Source organism: Monopterus albus, unplaced genomic scaffold, assembly GCF_001952655.1.
Source record: "Monopterus albus unplaced genomic scaffold, M_albus_1.0 scaffold174.1, whole genome shotgun sequence".
Classification (NCBI taxonomy): Eukaryota; Metazoa; Chordata; class Actinopteri; order Synbranchiformes; family Synbranchidae; genus Monopterus; species Monopterus albus.
Genome location: NW_018128054.1, coordinates 493,620 through 516,484, shown reverse-complemented (window position 1 = coordinate 516,484; position 22,865 = coordinate 493,620). Strand labels below are relative to the sequence as shown.

Sequence of the window (22,865 nt, the reverse complement as noted above, 5' to 3'; positions counted from 1 at the left end):
ATGTCACCATTTATCTTTCTCACATTAATTCGGACCAGGCTACAAACAGGAATCCCAGCTATTGATATAAATGTTGAAAAGGATAACTGAATCTGCACTAATCGTAGTAAGACAGTTTTTCCTTCAATTCATCAGCCATCTCATTGTGGCCACATAGAGACACTATTTGTGGCACAGCAGACAAATGCAATGCACCCATGACATGTAAAACATACTATACTACACAGTGGCTTTATACTCGTACTAGTAAACTAGTCTTGTAATATTCCATATTTATCGTATTTTTAATTTCTTTCATGAAGTGTTTTCAGAGTTTTAAAACTCAGAATACAGTTGTGTCTCCTGCACAAGCTGACCTTTACTTTTCTAGAACAGACAAAATATTTGTGGTTTCTGTTCCAGTATAATTTGTGGTACACTACAGCAGAAGTGGTAACAGGCAGGCGTGTGAGAATATGACCCAGGAAGTTATGTTCTGTTTCGCAAACAGAAGACTATCAAAGATTAGAAATGCTGATGTGCAGAGGTGTGACTACTTACTATTCAAAACCAATACGTTTTCTCAACTGTGAGGAAAAAAAAGATACAAGAAAGAATGCAAGTGCAATTTTAAAAATTCTTTAATTTATATCTTTAAAATTAAAAACATCTGATTTGCATTCTACCACCTCCAAAGGCACAGTCATACTTATAGCAGACCAAATTCATAAAACACTGCCACTGAACATCTTGTTTCTCAGTTTGTTTTGTACATAAAAAACAATGCACTATAAAAATGACTGAACAGTTTTCTTACTGGGTAAACAATGGTCATTCTATATACTGTAGATCATTAAAAGACTGTGATATGTACTCAGCTGTGGTAGCGTTAAGACTCCATATAAAGGACGATGTGCTGGTTTGAAGCTGGCAGTGTCCATTGAAGACATGCACTGCAGCTATTTAAAGACATTATATTTAAAAATCCAAAAATGACATGTTTTTAAGAACCAGTCTTGACAAACAATGTTTAAGAATATGAATGTTTGAAGCAAAACAAAGCTACTGGCAGGAGAGTGGCAACGCAGTGAGATGACACTACAGTGAAGCGAGATGAGCGTCGGTTGAGGACTGTGCAGGAAGAGCCATCGCATCTCTCACTGCTCACCAAATTCTCTGAACTGCATGAGATCTTTGCACAAAATCTGACACCTGCACCCCACCACTAACAATACACCCAAGACTTCAAAGAAAATGGAAACATTTCTGATGAATTTTGCCAGTTTTAAAGACAATAGTCAATATGTGCAAAGAGGCAGGGCCTTAGTCTGTCATGTGAAAAAGCCATCAGCTATGATTTTGGATTGAGAACTGAACATACAATCACAAATCAATAATGCACACAAAGGTTGCTTACAATGTGTGACAACACCGCACCATACACTGCACAAGAGGTTCACTTAGTGACAACAAAATTCAAAATAGTGGCTAAATATACAGTAGCATATAAGTATATCACCTTCCTTACTCAGGCACAGTCCTCCTTAAAATGTTGAGAGAATTTAAAACTGACAATCTGGGATCAACGCAAACAGGTTTGGCACACACACATGAAAAAATATACTGAAATTAGGCAAAATGATATGTCAAAGGAAAATGAGGCTACAAAGGAACTTACTGGATGGACAGGAATGAAGCACTTCAAACATGTTACACATAGAGTACCTCTCTCATAGAACCAGATGTTCAGCAAAAGAGAGGATTTTTTGCAGCAACTAATGAGACCCCTATTCCACAGCCGTAGCCTCTTTATAAGTGTGTGTAGCAGCTGTGACAGGCACTCCAAGAACACGAGAATGTCTTCTTTACAGGCGAATAAAATCAGACAGGAAATCTACATGTCTCCCAAATCAAAACATTTGAATGCCTTGGAAAATATCTACAGAAGTGAACAGTCAACACTTGGTATGACTCAAAATCACACACACACACACACACACACACGTTATGGAAAACCAGTCACTCTCCAGAAGTAACAGCAAAGTGGTGTGACTCCAGTTCACATTCATGCCAACAGAAAACACACACATACACAGACAACACACCCGCTGAATCGTCCACCTGCCTGCTGCCTTTCACAAACATCTCTTCTCTTCTGAATGGATTAGAAACAACTAAATTCAGCAACCATTTACTTTAAAACATTCACTTTGCACCCATCTCCTTTAGAAGTTACCTTTATACACACGCACACACACATCACAGTATTTTCAAGACCACTTTGATACGGCAGTGACATCTAAGACGAGCAGGAGTTTCTCAGTGAGGCTACAAGTTGCGATGCGATATGAAAAAAAGAAACATGCCTGCCTTCGTTCATTTTTACAGATCCATACATCTGAAGGTTAAAATGCTCTCTGTTTCTCTTTGCATTGAGAGAGTCCAATTTTTGAAGCCACATCCTATTGCAATGTCAATGACTGTGGTTGTGCTATCCAGGCAGCGGCTGTTACTGAATAGGTGTGTGTTTTGACTGTTTGTGTGTGTGCGTCCGTGTGTGCATAAACAAGTGGGACAGTTACAGTATGCAGCAAGAGTGCGCACACACAGTTATAAGATCTATATACATGTGTCAAGTGTATAAATTAGTGTTCTTTGTACATCTGTGTGTGAATGATCAATGTATTCAACCCACGTCTAGCGCTGTGACTGTGGTTAGTTGTCAGCTGATCCAGTGGTGAAGAGCACCCTCTGGTCAGTTCTGGCCAGCTTAGCAGGCGGCTCCAGAGACTCCTCTCCAAGCACGGCCCCATCTGAGGGAAGGGACAGCTCCTGGCCTTCATCATCACTCTCCTCCTCCTCCTCTTCTTCCTCTTCTGGAACAGACATGGGTAAATGAGTTAGTTACTTGGAACTTGACTGCAGGTAGTCTGAGATACAGTAGCAACACAGAGCAGGGTGTAATTACCTTTGTCAGGATCCAGCAGGTTTAGACCCCGGCCTAAACTGGCAAACTAATGACAAGAGGGAAATGTGTTACTACTGTTCATATGGCTTTCATTATTTAGTTCATGAGGGTAGGTCTCTATGTGTTGCCGTACCTCTCCCATGACAGCAATGGGAGTCTCTCCTTTAGCCTGGGCCACTCTGTGCTCTATCAGGTAGTACATGTACTCATCGTACAGCAGGCGGATCAGGTGAAAGGAACCAAAACTGGCTGCACTGCGCAAGGTCAAGTCCCTGATCACCATGGAACTAGAGAGCAGGGATGGTGGGAATGAAGCCACTGTTACAATATATCCTGTATATCTACATCACTTCTTCTTTAATCACAAAAAGAGGAAGTGTGTCTCAGTATTGCACTGTGACAAAGTTCAAAGCATTAGTCAATCATTCCACCTTACTTAACCACTTCTGCTTAATGAATATGTTCAGTACAGCTGGACTCCTAAGCTGATCATGCAACACAACTGTAAATAAATAAATGGAATGTGTTCATTTACTAAATAACTAAACTTTGCATCTAGCATTATCATAAACAACAAAACAGAATTAAAATGTTAAATGTAATCAGCCTAGAAAACTGCTCTAGTGTGCATACACACTCCTCTGTGAACATTATTACATTTCCCAGTCACCTAAGCTGGAGTTCAAAGAATTCTACATCCATCCTCTACACCGCTTATTCCTGAACTGGGTCGCGGGATACACCCTGGGCAGGTCACCACTCTTTCACATGTAGATAAACACCCACACGGGCAATTTAAAGTCACCAATCAATCTACGCTGCATGTCTTTGGACTGTGGGAGGAAGCCGGTGTACCCAGAGAGAACCCACAGGGGAGAACATGCAAATTCTGGCACAGAAAGGCCCCGGGTCGGCCCGGGCTCGAACCCGGAACATTCTTGGTGTGAGGTGACAGCGCTAACCACTGTGGCGCTGTAACAATTCTACAGCAAACTAAAAAAAATTTATTTGGTATTTTAAAGAAGAGCAGGGGAGACACAACTGAAACTCAGTCATTGGAAATGTTAATTCTAAACTGAGAACATACAGCAAATGTGCTGGTTATATTGAAAATGTATGAATGGACCACAGCCCTTCTCGTGATCTGCTCAGCCCTAACATTTTATTCCCATTCTTCCTTGTTTTGTAACATGCAACAGATGCTCCAGCTGCTCTCATCACACCTGTAAAAGGACCACTTGAGCAGGAACAGCTTAGCAGCCTTAGGGAAGGCAAGGCTTTGCTGGTAGGGTTTTAGGACCTGGGAGACTACACCATCCAGCCACGCAGCCCACTGCTCCAGGGAGTTCTGCTGCTGGAGTGTCAGCTTGAAGTCCTGCTCCAGCCGCTGGACAACACGGTCATCACACCGGCACACCCATGAAGCCTGCTCCTGCAAAGGGCGGACAGAATGAGGGCAATGTGTCAATAAGAAACAGTCACACCTGGCATTAGTCTTACCAGTAGAGGGTAGCTGGATGACCTAATGTTTAGACAGACCATTCTTCAAACACAAGACTCATCTTAAGAGTCCTTGTGTACAGAGCTGCATGTCTGAGCAAGATACTGAATCACTACCAGGTTTAGGGCCCTGCAACGAACTGTCGCTGGAGGAAGGAGACACTGAATTTCTGAGAAAAACAACAAGAGGGCTTGGTTTATGTTTCCTGGGTAGGAAATTTGTAAAAAGACAGTGACTGACATAGTGAGTAAACTATTAATACCTAAGCCTCATTAAAACCGCAAGCTACAGCAGAAACTGTTGCACATGCATAACACTAAAACCAGTGCAAGATTCAACCACAAGCACTAATAATAATGTAATGCTGACCGTGCACAGTGTTCAGAGACCTAACCAACCTGAACGTTAGCAAAGTCGACACGGTTGAGGTCTGAGAGCATCTGATTGATCTGAGCCGTGTTCTGGAGGACAGCGCGAGCCGCCTGGGCGAGGTGGTTCAGACTGGTGTAGCGACGCAGAGTCTGGGCAAATGCATTGGCTGATGTTACCTGAAGGAGGAAGATGACACCACAGACATCAAAAATATAAATGCTTTTACATACAGGCATGCATACATGCAAATATCTCTACAAATAACCTAGTGTAATGAGGAAAATGGGGATGTGAGAAAGGTATGTCATTGATCAAGGGTTATGGGCCTTTATTCATCAGTTCATTTATTGATTACTCTATTCATCAGTTTACCAGGAAATAGTGCTGCATTTATTTTCACAACTCTGTTAGCTAATATGATAGTGTTTCATATAAAACATGTCTCTAGCTCTCTAACTAAAACAGGCTTTAGTTTTACACTAAAGTTCAAACTATTAAACTAAACTGTTTGTAAGTTTCCACCAGTCTCAACACATGTATGCATTTGTAATGGCTGATTCGGAAGACGGTATGTTGTTTCACCAACAACAAGCTAATTCAAAGGGAATCTACCTTGATGCGGACCATTTCCTCAGGGATGTTCATCATAGCATTGGTCAGCCAGCTCTCCAGGCTTTTTGCAAAGTTGCGGATGGCTTGAGTTAAGGCACCTGGGGGGCAGCAAGAAAGAAGGTTTGCAATACTTTCATACTGGTCACTTCAAAATAGGTTTATGTTTGTCCCCTGCGCATGTAAAGGAAACTCAAACACCTTGTTAGCCAGGTTTCTGCTGGATAAACACATTTCTTGGCCATGAATAAGCATGAATAGATTTTCAATGTGATTCTAATTCTCATGGAAAACAGAGAACAAGAACATGGAAAATATTTCCATGGCAGCAGTTTGGTGGGATTAAGGGAAGAATTCGTCTTCATAGCAGTAGGCAAGTAATTCAATTCTCAGTCTGACTAAAACAGAAACTGAAACAAAAAATAAGTCTAAATACTAGCAAGTGTGTTTTCAGAGCAGAGCAGTGGGCGCACAATAATGACTGATTGTCAGGTCTTTAATTACAGCACCAGTACATCAATCCAGATGTTTCAACCATAAAGAAGAAAGCATTTTTGGAAATGTATAATTGCTTTTACATGTGAAATATCAGGGTGGCCTCTGATCTATAATAGGTTCATTCTAAATAGCTACAGTTATTTGGATATTTGTATCAGCACATACTGTAAGTACTGACATATACAGTGTGCTTTAATGGCAACTGTAAGCTAAACAGTCACATTTCAAATTAAAAAAGTCAAAATACAAAAATGATGTTGCACTGAAATCTCTCTGAGTTGTCACTTTTGAAACTGGAAGGTCAGTGTGTTTTCCTACATATTCATTCTTATTGTGGGGCCTTACTGGGGATGGGTCTGAGGACATCAGGGATGAGGATCTCCACCAGGCCCTGGTACAGGCTGTTGTCACAGTCACGGCTCCAGCGCAGCACAGGCTCATACTTGCACAGCAACACCAGGCAGGACTTAGGAAGGCGCTTCTCTGATTCATCATGACTGCCCAGACACACACAGTTTGAAATACCTGCATTCTGTATAAAATCGTACTGCAGTAGAAGAATTTTCCTACTACGTTTACTTTTAGGACAAGAACTGCAACTGAATGTTTGCCTATAAGCTGACCACTCACACAGCCAGTGTAGCATCTCCAGCCTGACTCTGGCTGAACCTCCAGAAGGTTTTCCACAAGGTCTCCACCAGGGTGAACTGCAGGTTGACCATCACATCCAGTATGGCCTGAAAGAAGAAAACACCATATACATTAATGACTGACAATAAATAGTGTAACTGTGGATATACAAATTATCAGGGGACCAAATGAACTGACAAAAATTTAGGAAAACATGAACTTTAGATATTACAGGAGCTTACTTTTGAGGGCCCCCGTGACCCCGTTCAGGGACTAAGCGGTAAAAAATGAATGAATGAATACTTTTGAGGGCCTTTAAACCCATATTGACACTGAAATGTATCTAACAACATTGTTCCTGTTTTCAGTGGATTTCCAGTTAGTATTGTCAAAGCAGTCCTCCACTGAGCCTCAGAAGACAGAAAAGGCATCCTCATAAATACTCAGTGACCGCTAGCTGTGTCAGTCAGTCGGTTACCTCACAGTGTTCTCTGTACAGCAGCTGAAAACTCTTGATGTGCTCCAGCTCAATGCCCTCTGGCAGAGACTTCCCTTGGAGATCAATCTCTGGGAACTCTGGGAGAGCTCTGGATGCATCTGGGACACAGTGCACAATGGAGGGAGTAATAATAGCACTGTGTCACGTGTTAGTTGCATATTGTAGTTTCAGTAACACTATGCCATCAGACTCATCAGGACATTACTTTCATACTGTTCACTGAACTCACCCTGGCCTGCTCCTGATGCTGTGCCATTGGTCATCCCTTCCACTTTATGCACAGGTTTTAACCTGATGGGAACAAGGACAATGTACATAAGGCAATCTTAAATAAAATTTTCAAGTCTAGACAGAGATAATGACTAATAAATTAAAATGGAATAATAATTGTTTTATAATATAGCAGATGATTTGAACCATGGGTGAATTAAAATAGCCTACAATTTGAGAGACATAGGGAAACAAGAATCAGTGACACAACTGTATAAAGGAAATCGATTCAGATGGAAAATGAAACTGCCACTCTAAACATGTTCCTAAAACAACTTTTGAGAGAAATGGTTACTATGCGTAATGACAAACAAGAAATGTTTGAGTTTCTGTAGGGTCATTTATGCATGCACCTCTGTTTCTGTGAGAACGGCTGCTGCCTCATGGCCAGATGTTGCTGATCTTCCATCAAACGAAGAAGAGAAGAACCTGCCTTGATCCTCAGCCCGTAGTAGTGATATTTAGAATTACCCCTGTCACAAACAGATAAAATATGTGTTTACATAAAACTGGAAGTCCTATAGTAAATCTGTACGGGAGGGGGGTGACAGGAAAGTGTGTATGTTGTCTATATAAACCTATAACTCCTCCAAAGACAGACAGTCTCAGTACAGGGTGATTTAAAATCTATATCTTTAATTTCATAAAATACAACAAGCAAACAGACTTACTTTATCATATAAATAAATAATATAACCAAACATTTCTAAAAAGTCAATCTCACTTGCTCACTCTCTCCCTTCCTGTCAAACTCACTCACCCACACACATGCTGTCTGTCTTCACCTCTACCCACATTTCTTCCTACACTAGGCGAACATTTTGCAAAGCTCCAAAGAGCTCTTTAGAATTTCCTAGAAAATGTTTCATAGTTTTCCTGTAGGAAACTTTGCATGCATGTCTATTAAACTGAGATCTATATACATATGGATCATACAGAATGTATACTAGGAGTGTCTACTGAAATCAATGGCATGCCATTCAGCACTTCATTGCTATGGCAGGAAAACTGAGGGAGAAAATGTGTCTCTTCACTGCTCTCCTGTGTAATGTTATGCTGATATTTAAAACTTTGATCAGAACAGAGCATGTCAGCAGAAACAAATTAGAAAGAAAAGTCGGCACATTAGCTAGGCCATCAATATATACAACCCTGTCATGACACACAGGGAACTTGCGCATGGCTGGGCTATAAATTGGTTGTGCATATTGGATCCATCATGTCTTCTATACCTGCATTTAGGTGTCTGATGACCCATCTTACCGTGTGCCCAGGCGTCGAGTGCGTAGCCCCATGAACACAGATCTAATGAGTTTCCCAAAAGAGGCAGCATTAACAGGCTCAAGTTTCTGCTCCTGGCAGTGCAGCAGATAGTGGCAGTAGAGCGTGGAACGTGGCAGACTCACTCCTTCAGCTGTCTCATAGTTGTCCAGCAACCACTGTACCTGACACGTAGGCAATGATAAAAAAAAAAAAGCTGATGCAGTTAGCAAAGCCAGTACAGGAGAAGAAAAATGCACCTCAACATATGTGCACACATAAATATACAAGCTTATTTGCAAACACATTACACACATTTTTCAGCTTAATGTACAGTACATGCACATTCATTTTTCTAATCAATAAATTTTACAGAAACAAACAGATCCGCTCACGTTTAAAGTCTGCTGATCATTCAGGAATGACAACACACATACATTTGCGTGCCGTGGCATACAACTTTGGTATGCAATGGATGACCTGGAATACTGATGGGATGTTTGCCAAACATAGTCTGGTTTCCATTATCATATGGGGTTCAATATGATGAATTTGGGATGAGCAATATAGTGTTGGGGCATTTCAGGCAAATTAAAAATGCCCCTTGTCACATGCATTGTAATGACATGAAAATGATGAGGTCATGGTTTTGTCATCTTTGAGAAGGAAATCACAGTTAAAAATATTATAACTTATAACAAGTATTATTGTGTTCAGTACTCAAAGTATTATATCAGGCGCAGCTCATGTTCCTGGTCCTAATACATGTCTTAACATTTTTAATTGTGTTTTCCATTTCACAAAACTGAACTATGACATCATCAGTGTGCGCCACCAAAAGGTTGTGTGGATGAGAACAAAACAAGAAGAAATTCCTGCGCTTGGCGCCTCTGCATACCTTCTTGTCTGCCGACGGCACACTACTCTCCTCGCCCTCTGTAATACTCACAGTGGCTGGGGAGGCGCGGGCGGTGTGTGAGTAGTTCTGACTGTTGCCAGCTGCCCCTCCGCTGCTGCTGCCCAGCATGTAACCCCCCTGGATCACATAGCTGCCTGATGTGCCACCATTGGTGCCTGCGCCATCCTCTGCCCCATTGGATGAGCCACCTGTGGTCACAACTGTAGACCCTCCCCCTGCTGCACTGGTGGGCTGGGCCACAAACATAGACACACCCCCTGTTGTGCCAGCAGTCACGGAGACGGCCAGGGGTGTGCCAGGAGTTGAGGCCTGTGAGTCTGATGTTGTCTGGCCTTCATAATACTCTGTAGCTGTGGTCTGGGTGTACAAGGGCGTATCAGTGTAAGGGAAGGCGCTAGATCGGCTGGATAAGAGACATGGAAAGATGTGTTAGAAATAATGTAAACTGTTGGAGAAATTAAACTGCAAAAAAGACAAAAGTTCTGTCTGGTTGTATCAGAAAATGGACAGTTTTATTCTAACATGGTGCTGGTGGTGTAGTTGGTGTCTCCTCCTTCCACATACTGCACTTGATTGGTATACACATGTTGAACTGGCACTGGTGTGAGCTGCTGCTGCACCTAAGGAGCAAGCACACACAAATACACACACACAAATCCAATAAATCCTTATTTAGACCATATCAAGTGTACCATGCTTTCATGTACAGTTCGTCTTCAATTATATAAAAATTTGCCAGTTATAAAGAAACTCTGTTCCCTTAACTTTAAGGCCGCAGTCTCCCTTGTGTCCCTGACCTACTTGGGAAGTTGTAGTGGTGGCTGATCTGGGCCTGAGATGGTGACTGCAGGGTGGACCCCCTATCTCTTTTTCTACACGCATAGAGAGCAGGTATAGTGACTGGTAATGTTGGTGGAGATCCGAGGGGAGGTAAAGGGGCTTGCCACAGCAATCTCTTATGTAGTTTGCTGATGTTACGTCTGTGACTCAGGCCGCCCCATGTACCTCGGTAGCAGGCACAGGTAGCAGCTCCGCCCCCGCACAGGTGAGGGTGCATTCCAGGCGACGAGGCACACCTGCTCTCCATTATCGGAGCAGTATATAGGGTCAGCGTTGGTGCGTCCTCGTCGCCAGATTATTATGTATTATTCTGGTGGTAACCACTTCCATGTTCATGCCAAAGTTTATGGACCATTGTTTGAGCTACGCTCCTTCGACAACATTGTGAACTTTTCCACCATCCTACATCGCACCGCTCAGCTACCAGCGCTGCCTCATCAGGGGACCCACACACCAACCCGAGATCTCTGGCACCAGTCTCCTTCTCCCTGGATTACTCCCTGGGCCTGCGGCGCACTCAGCTGTTCAGGTCCCCAGAATGACTACCAGAAACAATCTGTACTATACCTGCTGCTTGTTCTTACACTCTCTTTTTGTTCTTATGTAGCGAGCAACGCCTCTCATTCACCCCGGGAGACAGTAGTCCAGTCAACCCAGTGTGCCCAGCTGCCCCAAGATCAGCGGACGAGACCGGCTCTGTTTTGTTTGTTATTTTTAGAGCATTAAATACGTTTTCTTGTCTAACCTGGGTTCGAATCTGCATATTTACTGGGTCCTAAACAACTCACATACAGCTTAACGTAACAGCTGATGCCCAGGTCAGGCACGCTGGTTGTCCTGTTTCATGACGGACATGCCATTCTTCTAGAATCTTATCTCTGACTAATGCTGTCTCAATGGTATGAGTGATTGGGAAAAGCTGGAAGCCAGCAGAAGCAGGTTTGGCCACAGATGTGCTCAGGTGACTAATACTAAGCCAAACTGTGTAAAATTCTGGATATGATAGAGATCACATGTAATCCCCTTTTGTGATGGAAGTTGTGATGACCTGTGCATTTGTTTGTATTCCATGTGTGGAAGCCTGTATCAGTATAAGTATATATCCAACCACTGATGATGAACCGTGTTTGTGTTTAACATACCTCCTGGCTGATATGAACAGGCTGTAGACTGGCAACACTGAGCTGGGTGCCTGGTTCAGTCTTGGCTATCTGAGAGGTGGCCTGCACCACAGATCTCTGCCAAGATAAATACACTATATAGTTTTAAGTGTCTAGGATACATTAACTTTACATTAGTTTTTTGTGTGTGTTTACCTGTTGAGCCGCCTGCACTTGCTGAACAACCTGTGTGGGAACTCCTGTCTGCACCACAGCTGGAGGGGGGCTTGAGTCAGACACACTGTCACTTGAGTGAAGGGAGCCCTCTGAAGAACAAAGAGCAAATGTATGTATCTTCACAGGTTAATGACATTAAATCTTGCTTTATAAAAAATAATATAAAAAATCATATTTGAAAAATAATGAAAAGAATGTTTTAAAAAAAATCACATAAGCCACAAATCTTAAAAAAAAATTATGAGCACTAATCTGTAAAATATGGATTGATTGAGGAAAGTGCTTCTTCTGTGCATGTATAATTGAAAAGCTCTAAACTGAAATGTTCTCTGTAATGTAAGTGATGTTCAGTCTTTACCTGTGACTGTAACAACAATATACTGAGGGGTGCTTTGAGCATTTCCGGACTGTGTGGGGGAGCCCTGGATCTCTGCAGTCACATACTGAGTCGGAGCTGGCTGGGCCTGTGCTGTGGACTGGGCTTGACTACCAGCTGCAGGTTTCTGATTAGTGACGGATGTGGCTTGTTCAGTGGGAGTAGTTTGGCCTGTGGGTGTGACAACAGTTGGAGCAGTCCCAGTAGTCTGAATTTCAGCCAGAAACTGAGGGGCAGTTGCAGGGGTGGAGCTGGCATCAGGTTGCCCTGGTGTGACAGAAACGCCAGCTCCTTGAGGTTGAGCTGCTGGCTGAATCTCACCTATGTAGCCTGAGGTGGCCATTACAAGAGCTGGAGATCACTCTGGAAAGAAGAAACAAGTGGCATACAGTGATTACATGTTTGTGATAAATACTGGGGATGTTTTAAAAATGATCATATAAGATGTATTCTGAATAAACATACAGTAGATGATTGTTTCCAGGTTCTATCTGATTATAACTGCCTAATGTCATTTGATCTTTCAAGTCACTGTATATTCATTCAGATAGAGAAAGGTGGGGATAGACATTTAGTCAGAACAATTCAGCTTTAAGTAAAATATCACTTTCAAAATGTATTAATTAACATTTTGGAGTAGGGGGGACAACTTGTCTTAATAGACATAGAGCCTGGACATGAAGCTAGTGATGTTTGTTGCAGGATCTCTTGTGCAAGTAGAAAATAGCAAACGACCTCAGATGCTGATCTGATCCCAATTGTTTCTGCTAATAAAATTAATCCATGTTTTTAGCAGCTCATATCCTTGCTCTACATCCTGGTGAATATTTCTACATTCTCATTTGCTGACTAAATGCAAATGAATGAGTGAGAAGGCTGTTTCTGAAAGCACTGCTGTGGCTGACCTGTTGGCGGTGCAGCTAATGTGTGGGGGAGGAGCACTGACGGGAACAAGTATTTCGGTATTTCATTACCTGTAACATGATCATACAGCCTATGTGCTTTCACATATAGTTAAGCCTGTGGTACAATTGGGAAAACCCCGTATCACACTGCATTAATACTGCAATGCATTCTATCACACGAGGAGATAACATGTACACCTTGTCCTCAATATGACATTTTGTAAACAATATAATAGATACTAACTTATAAACTGCGTGCCTTAATTAGTCACTGTGAAAAAAAAACGGACTGAAGAAAGAGTTTATGATGATCCGTGTTTTCAAAACTGAATTGGGGGATAATATTTACGTTAATCATCAACTGGCAAGAAGAGATAGTATTAAAACATAAAGTTATTCATATGGCAAATCAGTGGACAAAGTTTAAAATGAACCTGCAAAGCACCTGCAGTAACGCACTCTTTCGCCACGCCCCTTAGATGTTAAATGTCCACCTGCCCCAGCTCGCTCAACTTTCCATTGTGGAGGAAACGACATTTCACTTGCCAGTGACTGGTCAAACTCGGAGCCAGTATCTACACTATTCCCAAAACTGTTGGAGTAGTTACACTGTTAACTTGACTATCCCGAGTTGGCCTTCCCTTTGGGCCATTTAACGCTAACGTTATGTACCCAGAGACTTGATTTTGCATAAACGGCTACTGGGGAAGGGGGAAAAGCATAATGACCGCCATAGACTACACGTAATATGCCGTTAACAACACAAATGTCCGTTACTTTTAACTCGTTCCATTTATGTAAGCATTGACGAGCCTGTCGTGACAGCAATGATGCTAACACGGGCAGCAAGCTAACTGGTCTCTACAACAACCGCCATTTTGTACCTTTTGCATTTGACATCGCCATAACAACGGCCTGCTTGAGTATGCATCTGTGGCTGCGTCGTCATGGCAAGTACAATTCGGTGTTACTCGAAAGAGTAGCGGGCACAAACTACCCAGTCCAAGAAACGGACTCGGCTGATTATCAGTACAACGGCTAGCTTGCTGGCTAACCTCAGCTAACACTTGAAGGCAGTTGGCTGTTATGGCTACTGAAACAACAAGGGAAAAGCAATAGCACAATTCAGTTGAAACACTGATGGACATAAAATATATTCTATACGTTAAGAGCTTCACCTCTGGTTCCACGTGAGTATTTCCTACCGGTAAATTATCTTCTTTTATTTTTTATGGCGGATTCAGTTGTTGTTGTTGATTCTCGTTGCTGGGTTCTTGTCGCCAGGGCTACCGTGGCTATGGCGCTTCGTCCTCACCAGGGCAACTGTTGCTACCCGCCCGCTCCCTTCCCTCCCCCTTCGCTGCTCTGATTGGGTGAGCACTGCCAAATCGTCTTAAAGTCACAGGGACAACAAATTGTACTACAACGCCTTTCACGCCCATTTGTGGAAAATCCCTGTCTATCATACACATCAAATTTTTATAACTATGGTGGCTACTCTGCCAGTAAAAGTAATAGGTTCATCTCAGTGCTTGTCAAAATTCTGCAGTTAGTGCAGATAGTGTTATAGCACCTCTGTCTAAGATGTGGAGTAGCCAAAGCTACTTTAACATAGATATATTAACATTGTATTACTACCTGTTGTATAGCCCAGTAGGTTACTCATTTGTTTTTGGTGATGAATCATCTTTCTGCTCATTCAGTGAAAGGTCTCAGGGTCTAGTAGTGTGACTTCTCTGAAATTACTAACAATAATTCTGGTGTGTTGAAATCATTACTTTTTACCACACACACACATGCACACACTCTGTGTTTTCATATCTTGTGGGGACTTTACACTGACTTACATTCATTTCCTGTAGACTTATCCTAACCTTAACCATAACCACTACTTATCTAACCCTAACACCTAACCACACCCTAACCTTAAACCATGTTGCCTCACAAAAAAAAAAAAAAAAAAAATCAGTGCAGTCCCCACAATGTGAGTGTGTTAACAGGTTTTGGTCCCCATAATGTAAGTAATACAAAGGCACACACACACTTGTACTTCTATCTTTGTGAGAACACCCACTGACATAATGAATTCCCTAATTCCTTGGTCTAACACGTAACCATCAGAACTAAATGCCTAACCCCAACCCTTATACCTAACCTAATTTTAGCCTGTACCCTAAAGCCAATTCTTAAACCTCAAAAAAGTGTTTCAAAAATTGTTTCAGAAAGTGAGGACCAGCCAAAATGTCCTCATTTTCCAATAATGCCCCCACTCTGTAACAGAAAATATTTTTTTGGTCCTCACTATATAGGAAGTACAAGAACTCACATACACATACCTCATTTCAGAAGGTATATATATCCACCTTCAGTTCCAAATTTGTCTTATTTAATGTTGTGTTTTGTCATCACTTTCATATAACCTACAGTAGGATCAAACACAAAACATTTGATTACATGATACTGTATATCTGTTTGTGTTGTAATATTTTTGAATGACTGCTATAAAAAATGTGAGGCAATTTTTTTTATATAGTTATCCAGACATCATGACAACACCTGTTGTGTACTGATGCACAAAGGTTAATTGTAAATTATTTCAAAATCACACATTAAAACAAATGATTCAGTATGTAGAACCAAATAATATAATATTGTCAACAGTATGCACTGTCCCTAAACCAGACATTTATGAAAAGCATTTTGATATTGCTTCGGTGATCTCCACAGGGCACTTCTATGGCACGGTGTTAATGAGTGTCAGTCTGGACACCATACTAAAATGCCATTTTGTTTGCTTGTTATTGTCACGTTAATTGGAAATTCATCATCTCCATTGTAATTTCCTAAATGAGTGGCCTTTGACTATGTGGATACACAGATAAAAATGTGTTTTAATTTTGTGTGACTCATAATAAGTCTTCTATGTTATCTAACTTTTTAAATGTCACTGGTCCTGTCTCACACCTCCCAAGTTCACCTTTTGGCAAAGAGATGACAGAATAAGCAATTTTTATGAGAAAAGGAAAATAACACATATGGAAGTTATGCCTCAGTCCAATACCTTGATAATATACCTTTGTATATATCTATCTGACAAACTCCATCAGTTTGTGTACATATATTTCTATATTTATAACTACTTTATTTTTATTTTCCTAATGCACATTCCTTTTTCTTTTTTGCATATTCTTTTCCTTTTCTTGTTCTCTCAGTCTTATCTTGTTTACTTATTGCCTTGCAGAAGATCATTGTACATACACATTGAGAACCACTGTACTAGAGTCAAATTACTCATGTGCTCAAAACATCTGGCTGATAAAACTGATTCTGATTCTTATTCTGGTATTAAATGTTTGTGTAACCTGATGCTGCCATTATATTGACAGACATTGAAGGTGACAAAGTGTTTCATATTTGAATCAGAATTAGGTCATTGAGGCCTCTGACATATTCGTTAATTATGCCACCTTTGGCCAGCTTTTTGTCTCCATAAAGGTCTCTGTCTGTATCTGGTTTTCAAATCTGTTCTTCTCTTGGAGAATGCCTGCATGCGCAGTATGTATGTCTCTCTTGCCGGGCTCCAAACCCCTTTATAAACCACGCCTGGGTCTCTTAGGCATAGCTTTTGCAAACAGGGAGACAAGAATCTAAGTACTGCTCAAAGCAAAAAATAACTAAAAATAAAAACCTGCCTTTATCCTAACCGCTTCTTGCTCAGTTCATTTTCTTGGGGTACTATGTGGAAAATTGTGGTGCTGTCTGTCTGTCTGTTGGTGGCTGGGGTTCAGCCCATGGAGGATCCATCATATGGGGTGAAGCTCTGTGGCCGTGAGTTCATCCGGGCAGTCATCTTCACTTGTGGAGGTTCACGATGGAGACGATCACTCAGGAGTGCAGGTGAGACTGTAGTAACAACTGCACATCTTCACCATTACTAATCTTATGATATCTCTTAACCACATCTTTTAGGGTTAGGGTTTCATCTGGTGACTGTACAGGATATATTTTCTTATCTGGTGACAAAAACATATTTATTAATTGTAGATTTTTATTTGAATCTCTAATGTTATGATCATTTATGATTTCTCTAGATTGATGTGAATTAAGTGTATGTCCCTGATGAAGTTTTTGTCTTTACCTCATTCTGCTTATCTGTGATTGTGTCCATCTGAATCATGTGCTAGTAAAATCTCTAATGGAGGGACAAGGAATCATATATGATTTTAACTGCACAGTGACAGAGAATGTCACAAATTACATTTTGTATTGAATGTTCATGTTGTATGCTATGGTTGACCTGTCTGTCAGACAATCTATGATGAAATCAGAGAGCCATATTTCTCAATTGCAGTGGTGTCAGTATTATACTATATTGAGCTATGTGCTTAAATAACTTCCATCCATCCATTAAATATTCCATTTATCCTGCATAATGTCGGGGGGTGGAGGGTTGAGAGGATAATCCCAGCTGCCATTGGGCAAGAAGCAGTGTACACCCTGAACAGGTCGCCACTCTATCATGGGGCTGACAAACAACCATTCACACCCACACCCACATTCACACCTAAGTTCAGTGTAGAGCCAACGGAAGCCCCACACAGAACGGTCACAGCCGACTGTATGTCTTGAACATGGAACCTTTTTTCTGTGAGCTGCTATTGCCAACAACTGCACTAATGTGCCACCCACTTAGGCTATATAACAACTCTCCAAAAATGTATTTGAGTATTTGACTCCAAAATAAATTGTGTACATTCTACTGGTTGTAAACAAGGTATATTAGACATTTTTGCTGGCACTCACTCCATGCCATGGCATCATAATCAATTCTTTTAATGACAATATGGATAATGTAAGAGAACAAACAATTTTTAGTCTATGAATATAAGAGAAAAGCATGAATATTTTCTAATGTTTTCATTTGCCCATTTAATTGCAGCAGATTTTTCAGAGGACCCTTTCAGCTCCAATCAAGAGGAGTCCTCAGAAGTCTTGAGTCATAACTCTGTGGTGGAGAGTCAATTCCAAAGGAACAGAGTTCCAAGCTTAGCATCTAGAGACAAACAGGAGGGAGCATTTAGCAGGTCAGCCCGTTCTTTCTTCACTGAAGAAATCCTGGATGCCCTACGCAAAGCTGACCGCAAAGGCCGGGATGTGGTGGTGGGTCTGTCCAATGCTTGCTGCAAGTGGGGCTGCAGCAAGAGTGAGATCAGCTCCCTTTGCTGAGACACAAATACGTACACATTCACTGCCCTCCCCTCCAGTTCTCATGAATGTGAGGTCATTTTATATCCAATCTTTTTGTTAAACCATGAGCTGTTTGAAATGCTTTATTCTTTGTATCTACAAAGTGTATGAAAAGGGCTGCCGTATGTTTACATTTTATTTAGCAAAATGCATTCTAGACTTTGTAATGAACAGCCTTGAATTAGGTTTTGGTTTTCCCAACCACTATCATTTTAATGTATTTTTTTTTCATTATCAGCTAAATTGTGTGCCTGTGAACTCAAGAGGATAAATGCATTGTTAAAATAATATGACAACAGACAGTAAAAGAAAAAAGTCATTGCTAATAGTGTCTCATCCTGTTTGTGAGTTATAAATAGATTGTTGGTATTTTGCATTTGTTTAATAACACAAAGAGTTTTCAGTGGGCTAAAGGTTTAGACCCACAATAAAAAGTATGCTAATGGAATGTCTTATTTCTTCACTAATCGAGGCTTAAAAACATGAACCCTATAGTACATTATATTATACATTATAACAGTATAGGCTATAGACATTTTAATATTATTGGTACCTTATATAACATCTGTGTTTATGAAACTCAAAATGTTTCCGTTTTTGGTGAAATTGCCCTAAATGTAAAAACGCGGTTCTAAGATTATTATTGAGGTCATAGTTAAAGGTGGTGTTGTACCGGACTACATTATATTCAGAGACGTTTTTAATATTCTGAATCTCTCGTGTATGTAGCTGGGGAGGACAAAGATATAGAGACACTTCCGCTAACTCCGGGAACATACTTGGGTGAAAAACACGTTACAACAGATTGCTGCATAGGTATTGCTGTGTACTGCGTGTGTGCACGCGCACGCTGACGTCATTGGTAATTCCAAAATGGGCGGAGCGGGCCGGCTACGTGAACGGGCAGCTTCATGACAAACTTTCTTTTCAAACATTTCTGTTGCGTCATATATCGCTACACCATGGATGAGTGGTCTGTCATTGTGTCTCACAGTGAGGTAAACTATTTAGATTTAAAATGTATTAAGCTGACAGTTCGCTACCACCGGAGAACAAAACAATTCGCGGTAATCTTGACTTATTCGGAGTATTTAGGCTGTTATCACTATATTTACCGTTAAATGAATCTAACAGGAATGTATTTGGCAGATAGCCTTTCGGCATGTTTTTATTTAAGGTGTGCCAAACCACACCGTGCACAGTACATGACAAAGACCCCACACGTTCTTACCGCGTGCTGCATTTACTCTGTCAAAACATCAACAAAGTGATTGGATTTGGGGAATGTAGCTGTTACAGGTTATAGCTTCTGTAGTTGCATAATCATGTCCTGTAGCCTATATATATGTGTACATATAGTTTTGTGTTTTCCACAGGCACGATAAGCTTGACTCCAAATGTAATGGCCACTCTGAGGACAAGGTGCCTTCTGTCCTTCTTGCTGGTCCACCTAAAAAATTGTTCTCCTACAGCAGGTAGGCTTATTGAACATATTAATAAAATATGGCATAGGTATAGTTCTTGTTTTAGGTGTTTGTACTGTGTGACTATTTTTTATTTTATCCTTTGACAGTGTGTTATACTGTAGTTTTGCTCCACTGCATTCAGAGGGAAATACTGCTCTTTTACTCCACTACATTTTTTAACAGGCTATGAGAAAGATTTTACATAAAAATATATATGAGGTATGTGAAAATAGGTCAGATTCAACTGGTCATAAGGAACACTAATCTAACCTTTGGTATTACTACTGAAGTAAGTTATATATACTATGAATACCAAAGTGCTCTCCAGCAAAATATATATTTCATTCATTCTTAATAATATTAAGCAGGACTGTGGCTTCAAAATTGTGTTTAATAAAGAATGCACTGAATGTTTTATGTGCTGCTCATATTCTGTTTATGCTAAAGACACTGCATGAGGCATAACATGTTTTGATAAAGGGTGCTTTGTGCCAACATGTGCAGGTCACATGTTTGTGTGATGGCTTAATTTTGTCATTTGTAGACTGACCCAAGATAATATTACATTATTGTCTTTACTGACAACGAAGTGGCGACAAAGGAAGTGTAAAGTAATTGTGATCCAAGTGCTCATTTCCTGTTACGTTACTGGTACATGTTTCTCTGCAGCCTGTTGTGCATGCATCAGATTGATAACCACTAAAAGCGTCTAGGCTTACGAGAAATGGGTAAAGGTGATAGTTTTTTGATGATTATAAGAAAAGGTGTGTGTTTGCGGTTATAGGGGGATATATGTATGATTGAAGAGCCCTGTCTTTGTATTTTTCTTGTGGTTAAGTTCAGGCTTCTATATCATCCTCTCTAGCTCTTTTTTCATCTTCTCCCTCAGATATTCACTGCCTCTCTCTTTTTGTCTCTTTGCTTATGAATATTATTTTTATGTTACTAAAATACTGATTAATAATAAGTAGACTCTACATTTAATTTGTAATCTGTCTATATTTTAGCTGTGTAAGTCTTTGATAATAAGTTTCTGTGACTCATAATATCCGGGAAAGTCTGTTGCACTTACACCTTTGCTTGTTGTGACTCCTAGTTGTAAAATGTTGGATTAGACATTTTAGTATGTGCCACTGCCCATAAATTCACAGCCTTTTTTCCTACTGTGCGAGCCAATGGATCTGCATGTATTTGTTGACAGTACAGTAGACATTTCAAGAGCCCTTCATACAAGGTGACAAGACGTGTTATAATCCAAACCCATATGGGCTTCAGATGTAATGGTCATAGGGTCAGTTTGTTAGGTACACCTACCTGAAACACAGCCAAATGTAACTGTCATGCTATAAATCCTACCCTCCTTGAAAAATAACAATTAGTTTTTTTTTTACAAATGTTTTTATGAGTACTACAACTAGTTTTGTACAGGTAACGAATAATCAGCTGTTTTTATCCTTTACTCTTTGTTTTTTGTCAGGTCCTCCTGCTCCCCCTTCTGCTCCTGAGTGCTTTATTCCATGTAATGAGGAAAACCTTTTATATATTAACTGTTCCTGGAATGCAAGCCCAGACCTTCAAGGAGCCTCTTACTACAGCCTGCACTGGGAGCCAGAAAACAGGACGTAAACACAACTAATCTTAAATATCTGACATCTTTAAAATTGACAACAATATGATAATTTGGAGAGAAGCTTTCTGATTTTGTTTTGCTCCTTTTGCTTTGTTGGCCTGTTTTGTCTTGTCTTCCAGGGAGAAGCATGTAATCAATGGGACCAATCTGAGTGAGGTTATCCATCGTGAGCACTTTACCTACCATGAAAATTTTATTGTTTGGGTTGAGGCAACAAACCAGCATGGTTCTGCCAAATCTCAGACTGTTAAGTTCTACCCACAAGATAACAGTGAGTCACTGATTTGTATCAGTGAGCTTATGAAATGTCATTCATAAATAGAGAGAGCACCAACAATGACAGTAATGATAGTATAACTCTACCTGCTTCAGTGTAAAAAAAATTGGTACTGACTTATAATTGTTCTCTAAATTGTTTTGTTTTAAGGTATATTTCAAATTAAATTGTTTTGGGGTATTTGTCTCTGTCTTCAGTCAAGTCGTGCCCTCCTAAAGTCACCGTAAGCCAGCAGGAGTCAATAGAAATTGACTGGTCTCTCGACTGTGGTAACAACCAGCTCTCTGCGGGACCCTGTCAGCTCCGACATAGGACCGATGCGGATCAAGTTTGGCAAGAGGTGTCTTCTTTAAGATTTTGTCTCGCCTCTGATCTGCTTTGTTTTTTCTGTCAACATGGTCCACACTGTGTAGTGGAGTACAGTATGTTGGCAGTGAGGGTACGGTGCCCATGGCTGTATAAATTATAGAATTAATATCATGAAAGAAGACATTGAAGGAAAACTATATATAGTTAAAGCTTTAGTCACTAAATTCATGCTCAAGCTGTTTTTTTAACGCTCCTCACAGCATGACAGTGGAAATGCTAACAGCTATACAATGGACAGTCCCCAGCCCTGCACGCTCTACGAGTTTCAGGTTCGCTGTACCTGTGAAACAATCTTGAAAAGTGACTGGAGTGAAATCCACAGAACACATTATGGAGAGACAGGTGACTCCTCATTTGTAATGTGGTCCCCAGGTTTAGCTTGTTAATATACACCTTTGTATATATCTTAATGTCTTATTTATTTTTACAAGTTTGTAATTGTCGAATAGTTCAGCGTTCTGGGAAATAGGCTTATTTGTTCTCTTGCCAAGAGTTAGATATGAAAAATACATCTTCATATCTGTATAAAAAGTAACAATAAAATTTAAACTGGAGCCAGCAGCCAGTTAGCTTAATCTGCCACAAAGACCGGAAACAGGGTTTGATTTTGTCTTGTTGGGGTTTCCTGTTTTGCACTACTGTTGCAACAGTCACTCCCCTTAGGGACAATAGAGTTTTTGAAGTTGAAACAGCTAGCCTGGGTCTCCACAAAGGTAACAGAATCCACCTACCATCAGCTCAAAAGTTCTCTTATTAATATGTATCTTGTTTTTAATGGATGTCATTGCACCTGGTCTTTGTGCTAAGCTATTAGCTCCATCCTTATACAGTGGGTACGGAAAGTATTCAGCCCCCCTTAAATTTTTCACTCTTTGTTATATTGCAGCCATATGCTAAAATCATTTAAGTTCAT

The 22,865-nt window shown here is 40.6% G+C and overlaps 3 protein-coding genes across 9 annotated transcripts in view; 2 read left to right on the top strand and 1 right to left on the bottom strand.

Moving 5' to 3' along the window:
* Window positions 1-652: 652 nt before the first annotated feature.
* Window positions 653-14,250, bottom strand: rfx1a (regulatory factor X, 1a (influences HLA class II expression)). The gene is made up of 18 exons (XM_020616372.1): window positions 14,142-14,250; window positions 12,041-12,421; window positions 11,662-11,771; window positions 11,488-11,583; window positions 10,028-10,125; window positions 9,485-9,908; window positions 8,590-8,771; window positions 7,680-7,799; window positions 7,270-7,347; window positions 7,036-7,192; window positions 6,558-6,664; window positions 6,273-6,424; window positions 5,433-5,530; window positions 4,847-4,996; window positions 4,171-4,379; window positions 3,081-3,234; window positions 2,948-2,993; window positions 653-2,855 (listed from the first exon to the last, which is right to left on the bottom strand). The coding sequence occupies exons 2-18, from the start codon at window positions 12,399-12,401 to the stop codon at window positions 2,695-2,697; spliced, it is 2,703 nt and encodes a 900-aa protein (XP_020472028.1). The 5' UTR covers window positions 12,402-12,421; window positions 14,142-14,250; the 3' UTR covers window positions 653-2,694.
* il12rb2l (interleukin 12 receptor, beta 2a, like) overlaps window positions 14,249-22,865 on the top strand; it is a 15,309-nt gene continuing 6,692 nt past the window's right edge. The window contains exons 1-6 of one of the 6 annotated variants that reach the window (XM_020616365.1): window positions 14,249-14,336; window positions 19,587-19,685; window positions 21,154-21,298; window positions 21,426-21,577; window positions 21,781-21,923; window positions 22,153-22,294. In XM_020616365.1, coding sequence (XP_020472021.1) covers window positions 19,613-19,685; window positions 21,154-21,298; window positions 21,426-21,577; window positions 21,781-21,923; window positions 22,153-22,294 — 655 coding nt within the window. In that variant the 5' untranslated portion in view covers window positions 14,249-14,336; window positions 19,587-19,612. Of the gene's footprint in view, window positions 14,337-19,040; window positions 19,278-19,586; window positions 19,686-21,153; window positions 21,299-21,425; window positions 21,578-21,780; window positions 21,924-22,152; window positions 22,295-22,865 lie in introns of those variants that run through there. The other 5 variants (XM_020616369.1, XM_020616368.1, XM_020616364.1 and 2 more) reach the window with 5 other exon arrangements.
* Window positions 16,163-18,598, top strand: rln3a (relaxin 3a). Of its 2 annotated transcripts, none has more exons than XM_020616371.1 (2): window positions 16,163-16,860; window positions 17,906-18,598. In XM_020616371.1, exons 1-2 carry the CDS (start codon window positions 16,701-16,703, stop codon window positions 18,187-18,189), a joined length of 444 nt encoding a protein of 147 aa, XP_020472027.1. In that variant the 5' UTR covers window positions 16,163-16,700; the 3' UTR covers window positions 18,190-18,598. The 2 variants fall into 2 exon arrangements, with proteins under 2 accessions (XP_020472027.1, XP_020472026.1); XM_020616370.1 differs by having other exon boundaries at window positions 17,903-18,598.